Below are 7,466 nucleotides of genomic sequence, written 5' to 3'. Positions count from 1 at the left end.
CCAGCCAGCAGCGCGGGGCACGCGCGGGAGGGGGCGGGGGAGCGGGAGACCGGCGCACGCGCGTGCGCGGCGGAGGCACCAGGCGCGCGCCCCGGCCAGGGCCGGAGAGGCGCGCGCAGCCTGAAGCGCGCAGACCGCGAGGAGCCACAATAGGGCAGACGGCGCGCGCGCTCGAGGGACTGGCTGGCGCGGGGCCGCGCGGCGCCGCTGGCTTAGTTCCCTCCCCTCCCCCGCCCGCCGCCCTCGCTGTCCCCCGGGCGGCCGGAGACGGCGGCGGCGTCTGCGGGAAGCCGTGTCTCCGCAGTGACGTGGGCGGGCCGCGGGCCGGGTGACGTCAGAGGCTGTGTGTAGCGATGTGTGTGGGGTTCGGAGCGGCGCCGGCACAGCGAAGGCGGCGGGCGAGCGACGGCGACGGCGACGGCGGGCACAGGTGCGGCCGCAGGTCGCGAGGGGACGTGAGGGGCGTGCGGCCTCTGGGGGCGCTGAGGCGGCGGCGGGGGGGTTATGGGGAGGCCACAGAGCCCGTGGGGCTGTCCGGGCGCCGAGGGCCTGAGTGGGGCGTCCGGGATGCGTGGGGTCCCGGGCGGGGTCGAGGGCACAGGGCGCGCGGCGGGGGTCCCACGGGTGTACAGGCCTCGCAGATTCTAGGACGGGTCGGCTGGGAGGGGATGGCGGTGCACTTGACCCGAGCCGCCGGGACCCGGGAGACCTGGACACCGGTCATCGCCGCCATCCCCCGGCCGTCTGCGCTCGGCGGGGATGCCTCGGGCTGGCCCCATCTCTGAGCGTCCAGCGACGCAGGCTTCCGGGCTTGGCGCCCAACCTGCCTGCGCCCCTCTGGGTGTTACGGCTCAGGGTGGGTCAGTGGTGGGGAGGCGCAGCCCTGGGGCGCAGAGGTAACCCCAGAGAACTTCCCGCGGACCGAGTGCGTGGGGGATTTCCACCGGCGGCCCCCGCAGTGGGGCGATGTGGGGAGGGCACTTAGGGTGATCCCGGTCACAGAGGTGGGGGTTGGGAGGACTCCTACTTCCTCTGCCCCCTCTCACCTCACCAGACGTCGGGAGTCCTCTGCTTCCCGGTCCTTCGGGTTGATGATGAGTGGGTGTCTCTGCGTGTGCGCAGGGCTGCGGGGGCGCCCCTGGTCTAGGTCATGCCTCCTGCCCTTTTCCTTGGCTCGCCTTGGCTGAGGTGTCCCTGTAGTGGCGAAAGTCACAGTACGGTGGCTAGGTGGCTTTCGTCCGTAATTCTCTGGGTTTGTGTTAACATAAATTGCTGGGAGTTTAGAAGCAAAGGTTTTTATTTATCGGCTTTTATTGGGTTTTCTCCAGGGAGGGAAGTGGATGAATACTCTTTTTCGCCACTCTGCCTCCATTTGCATTCTTTGTGAGGTCTGTCTGCCTTGTGCTTTTTGTCCCGGATTAGTCTTGCTAAAGGATGGAGATTTCCAGGCATGGAGTCTTACAGCTTTTGGCTTCCATTAAGCAAATTCGCTAACCTTTTAAAGGGAAAGTTTTTCTTCTTCTTCAATTTAAAAAGATAGTATATATTGACTAGATGAATTAATCTGCTTGAGACTTAATTACATATGGTAGGTATATTAACATGTATCTTTTGCGGGGTGGGGGGAGAGCAGAAACTACAGGGTTCTTTTTTCTGAAGAGAAAGGATTACTTTTTAAAATTTAAATGGCATGCATAGTTGAGAAAGCCTCTGCTACTGCGTTTTGGTTATCCGTATTCTAAATTTGTGTACTCTTCCTTGTTTGGAGAGATATTATTTAATGCTCCTGTTACCCACGGTCTGGACTGCTTCCTATTTAGATGAAGTTTCTTTTAGATAACTGGTGTTAGGTTGGAAGAAACCACCCAAGTGTTACCTTTGGCAAAGTGAACTGAGTTTAAGATTAAGAAACTGGTTTTAAACAGACCCTTTGGCCTCTGGAGCTAATTCAAATGTAACTCTCCCCACCCCTTTCTCTTCCAGATCAATTAAAAGAAGAATGAACTGTAATCCCTGAAGATAAACTGGGCAGCTTTTTTACTTAGTGTATGTATATTGCTAATTATAAAAGTTCAGGTGGAGCCAGGCTCCTGCTGTGTGGAGATTTAGACAAGTCTTCAGTTTGTCAGCACAGAGCCACAGACCACCATTTTCAGTGAGGATACCTGCCTCTTCTTTTTTGGTGTTCTTGGCAAAAACTAAAACCATTGCATCATTGTAACTCGTGTTTGGGTGTAGTTTCAGGATACAGTCATGGCATAAACTTTCCACATGCTTTGCTTAAAGAACAAAACCAACCAAACTCAACCACTATACCAAACTTTGGACTTCTTGAACTGAGGAATTAGCTTTATTTTAACATAAATAGCTGAAGTGCTCAAGAAAACAAGACTTTTCTCAGGGGTGTGCTGACAATTATACCCTTTGTTATTAGAAGCGAATTGAGAAGTTTTGTAGTATTTTCAGTTACATCCTGAGAAACGGCTGAACCGAAACAGAGTTGTACAATCTATTGAGCAAGAAAATTCATCTTTGGAAACTAAACATTTCTAAGTGAGTCACAAGTATTTGTATACGTTGCCTTTTTCTCTTCAAATTAGGAACTGAGAACAACATGCCAATTGAAGACTTAATTATTTAAAAACACCGGTGTGGCCATGGAAAACCTGCAGTCTAATTTCTCCTTAGTTCAGGGTTCAAATAAAAAGCTGAGCGGGATGGAGGATGATGGCAGTCCTCCCGTGAAAAAAATGATGACAGACATTCATGCCAATGGGAAAACGCTGACCCAGGTGAAGAAGGAGCATTTGGACGACTACGGAGATGCGTCAGTGGAACCAGATGGCGAGCACGCCAAGCGCAACTGTCCTTCTCTACCTGAAACTTTAAATTTAAACCCCAGTCTGAAACACACACTGGCACAATTCCATTTAAGTAGTCAGAGCTCTTTGGGTGGACCAGCAGCTTTTTCTGCTCGATATTCCCAAGAAAGCATGTCACCGACTGTGTTCCTGCCTCTTCCGTCTCCTCAGGTTCTTCCTGGTCCTCTTCTTATTCCTTCTGATAGCTCCACAGAGCTCACTCAGACTGTTTTGGAAGGGGAGTCTATTTCTTGTTTTCAAGTCGGAGGAGAAAAGAGACTGTGTTTGCCCCAAGTCTTAAATTCTGTTCTCCGAGAATTTTCACTCCAGCAAATAAACACAGTATGCGATGAGCTCTACATCTATTGTTCAAGGTGTACTTCAGACCAGCTTCATATCTTAAAGGTCTTAGGTATACTTCCATTCAATGCCCCCTCCTGTGGGCTGATCACGTTGACTGACGCACAGAGACTCTGTAATGCTTTACTGAGGCCACGAACTTTTCCTCAAAATGGTAGCATACTTCCTGCTAAAAGCTCTTGGGCCCAGCTGAAGGAGACTGGCAGTGCCTTTGAAGTGGAACATGAGTGCTTGGGCAAATGTCAGGGTCTCTTTGCACCTCAGTTTTATGTTCAGCCCGATGCTCCCTGTATCCAGTGTCTGGAGTGCTGTGGAATGTTTGCTCCTCAGACATTCGTCATGCATTCACACAGATCCCCTGACAAGAGAACTTGCCATTGGGGCTTTGAGTCAGCCAAGTGGCACTGTTACCTTCATGTGAACCAAAAATACCTAGGGACACCCGAAGAAAAGAAACTGAAGATAATTTTAGAGGAAATGAAGGAGAAGTTTAGCATGAGAAATGGAAAGAGAATCCAATCAAAGGCAAGTTCCTTTTTTTTTTTTTTGACTAGTAATTTCAAATAGTAATGGTATCCTAATTCTGTGTCTACAGCTTTGAATTATGAAGCTAATGCTTCAGCCTGTCCATGTAACAACAAAAACCCATCAGCCTCCTGTTTGTCTGTCTTAGCCACAGTGGTTTCCGTATAGGTTTTCCCCTGAGAGAAGTAGGGTCATTCCCATTTTACAGGTAAGAGAATGAGCCTCCAGTTGAAAATGCCTTCTAAAATTGCAGGCATTGTGAATTCTTGGCCCATATCCTTCACACATCCTGCTGCTTGACTAAATCTGTTGCTTACGACTCAAGAGAGTTCGCACTTTGGTGTTGGCGTTATCTCCACTTGCAAACTGGTCCGGTGTTAGGCTCAAAATTGCCTTTCGAAGCTGTACAAATAGTTTTTGTGCTGGGATTGAGGATTGATCCGTATTCAAAGCAAATTGAGACATTTATCTGAGTAATTTGGTATCAGTAACCAAGATTTTGTTTTTAATACAAAGAAAGGAATGCTTTTGAAAAACTGTGATACAGAGGCCGAGTCAAGGTCATTTCAGTTTAATGAAGTACTGCTTCGACCAGCTGCCTGCAGAGAGATGGTAAATCATTACTCCTTCCACAGGTTTCTGGAAGGCTAAGATACTGTCTTCATTCTAGGGAAGGTTTGAATGCCTGGTATTTAAACCTTGATGTGGTTATTTTATATACTTTTCTACTTGATTTAAAGTTAATAGGTAATGTACCTAGGACTGTTTAAAATGCATTGAACATTACTCTAGAGCTGTTTTTCATGCAAGTTTTATGTTATTAATTTTTATAACAAGACAGGCCACATTTTAAGAACTTAGTTTTCCATTATTAGTTTTTCTTCCCTTTGAACTACCACTTTCTGTTTAATGGAAGAAACTTTATTAAGTAATTCAGGGTTGTTCACAGCAGTTTTAGGTAGGCTTAAATTCTAATTTAGTATTGGGTGTTGTGCGCTTAAGCTTTTGAGGGAATGTCAGTGTCTTCTGAGGCAGTAGTTTTCCGCTGCAGTGCAACATAGAGAGAGCTAGACTTTTCCTTAGGTTAGCTTGCTCCTTTCCCAGAAGTTTATCACTGACATTCCTCGCCGGTGGCTACTAAGATAAGTTCTTCAGGTGCAGTGCGAACTGGTTTTAAGTCAGGATTGACCTGATGCCGTTATTCAAAGTGGAAACTTGCCTGTAGCTAGAGCTCTCTGTGCAGTGCTCCTGCTCAGACATGATCTGTATTCCTCTGTCTGTTTCAGCTAATTAGAGCCACTGTCCTTCCACGTGTGACAGTGGCTGTATTATTTGCTCTGGTCTTCATTTCTCTTGACAACATTCTTAGAATTACCTGTTCTGCACTTGGGTGAAACCCATCTGAGAAATATGGCCCAGTCTGGTTTGAAAAGGAGAATTCACAGAGAGGGAATTGAAACTGCTTTTTTTTCCTTGGGATGCAGTAATACAGATACATTTTTTATTTGATTCTGGGAAGGTATGAGACACACACCCCCTTCTTTTGTTTTTCTCAGTTTGCTGGAGGTTTTGTACTGTGTTGTTTCCAATTTTATGTGAAATGAAGGAAGTTAGGGGAATTCAAGAAATTTTTCTTTAGAAGAAAATTGGGGTTTATTTAACACATACTTAAGCAGCTTTAAAAGTGCTGTTACTGTACATTTTAAAGTTTCCTCTGAATATGGAGAGGTAGTTTTCAAGGATCTGTGAGAGAAGTGACCTAGACTTTGCTTCTGTCTGGTGTGTCTGGCAGCTGGTAGGCTGAGGTGAAGGTTGGTCTTCTGGCTTTAGGCTAGAGATCTTCCCTGAAGCATGCATTTGAAGAATAATATTAGTGCTTACTTTAACATAATGGCTCTTAAATTCTTTACTGACTGCACAAAACTGAAGTACTTACAAAGGAAAGCAGTCTTGGGTTGGAGAAGATATTTCTCAGGGCATTCAGAGAGTCAGAATTTTAGTTGTTGGTTGCCAGACAGACCAAACTGATGAGGAAATTCATTTTTAAAAAAATCAAATCAAACTATTGTTAAACCCAAAAACTCTATTGAATATTTTGACCTACTAAATGAGATTAGATTTAGTGTGATCAGTGTAATTTGATATGGTTTGTGTAGTTTACTCATTTTGAATTCAAATAAAAAGAAATCTGAAAATATAGGCATTTATTGGAACTGTAGCAACTTTTTACTTACTGTTTTTAAAAATAATACATCCATATTTTGTGTGCATTGCTGTTTTGTCTGCTTGAGGGTCTGTGAGGATATTGGCCTTTGGGACTAGAATTACAGACAGTTGTGAGTTGCCATGTGGGAATTGAACTTGGGTCCTCTTGAAGGACAGCCAGTACTCTTATCAGCTGAGCCATCTCACCAGACCCTGTGGCAACTTATTTTAAAGAACAGCAATTGTATCAGTAATGACCAACAAGCTATTTGCATAGCTGATATATTTAATTTGCATAGTTAGCTATGCTTTAGATCCTGGGAATAAGTGGGGTCAGGTTAAGTGTTCTTAGTGGAGAGCTCAGCTTTTTCTTGGTAGAAATTACAATGTTTTGGACCCCTTCTTCAGTCATCAGAAATAATTCGTGATGGGTCTGGGAATGTAGTCAGTTGGCAGAGAGCTCGCCCAGCCCATACACAGCCCTGGGTGGATCCATAGCACGTTGTAAACCATGGGCGGTGGTGTGAACCTGCAGTCCTGGATTTGAGAAATGGAAGTAGGATGGTCATCCTTGACTACATAGGGGGATTGAGGGCTACATGGGATCTTACCTCAAAAAGAAAAAGTACATACAATTTTAGATACGCTTGGGTTGCACAGTACAATGGGTATTTCCAGAGCCTTTAATTTTTTTTTTAATTTTCTTAGTGTGAATTTTATTTAGAAAAATGGTTGTTGTGTTTTAGAATGCTCAGTTTGCAAAAATACTGTTTTCTTAATTCTTTCTCACTTTATCATAGGTATTCAGCCAGGTAAGAATCAGAGCATCTGAATCTCAGCCTAAGACCCAGGCTAAGCAGATACACCACTCAGATAAGCCTGCGGGGTGCTTAAGCTCATGTTCAGGCACACTAGAAAAGGTCACGTATGCTTAGCTGATAACAGAACTGTAGGCGATTCTTCTGTAGCCCAGGACTGACTACTTCTAATTCACTAAGGTGAGAATGGTGTGTGCCGGGACAGAGAGATGGCTCAGCACTGGTTGCTTCTGCCAAGGAGTCAGCTCTGGTTCCCAGCACCATGGCAGCTCATAGTCATCTGTAACTCCAGTGCTAGGGGATCTAAAGCCCTCTTCTGGCCTCTGAGGGCAACAGGCATGTAAATATGCTCACACAAACACTCATACACATAAAGATCCTTAAAGAATGGGTGGCGTATGCCCTTAACATATAGTAGAATTAAGATTTCCCTTTTTTTATTTTTTGGTTCTTTTTTTTCGGAGCTGGGGACCGAACCCAGGGCCTTGCGCTTCCTAGGTAAGCGCTCTACCGCTGAGCTAAATCCCCAGCCAAGATTTCCCTTTTTTAAAAAATTTTATTTATTTTATGTATATGAGTACACTGTAGCTGTCTTCAGACACACCAGAAGAGGGCATCAGATCCCATTACAGATGGTTGTGAGCCACCCTGTGATTGCTGGGAATTGAACTCAGGACCTCTGGAAGAACAGTCAGTG

General features: G+C 46.0%; 1 protein-coding gene across 6 annotated transcripts in view; it reads left to right on the top strand.

Moving 5' to 3' along the window:
- Positions 1-291: 291 nt before the first annotated feature.
- Positions 292-7,466, top strand: part of Skil (SKI-like proto-oncogene) — a 28,130-nt gene continuing 20,955 nt past the window's right edge. For 2 of the 6 annotated variants that reach the window (XM_063281143.1, XM_039103606.1), the window contains exons 1-3: positions 292-430; positions 1,984-2,046; positions 2,601-3,746. In XM_063281143.1, coding sequence (XP_063137213.1) covers positions 2,658-3,746 — 1,089 coding nt within the window. In that variant the 5' untranslated portion in view covers positions 292-430; positions 1,984-2,046; positions 2,601-2,657. Of the gene's footprint in view, positions 431-1,983; positions 3,751-7,466 lie in introns of all 6 variants that reach the window. The other 4 variants (XM_063281142.1, XM_063281141.1, NM_001398591.1 and 1 more) reach the window with 2 other exon arrangements.

The sequence above is a fragment of the Rattus norvegicus genome, chromosome 2 (assembly GCF_036323735.1).
Source record: "Rattus norvegicus strain BN/NHsdMcwi chromosome 2, GRCr8, whole genome shotgun sequence".
Taxonomy (NCBI): domain Eukaryota; kingdom Metazoa; phylum Chordata; class Mammalia; order Rodentia; family Muridae; genus Rattus; species Rattus norvegicus.
Note: the sequence above shows the minus strand (reverse complement) of the source record. Positions and strands in the feature narration are given on the sequence as shown.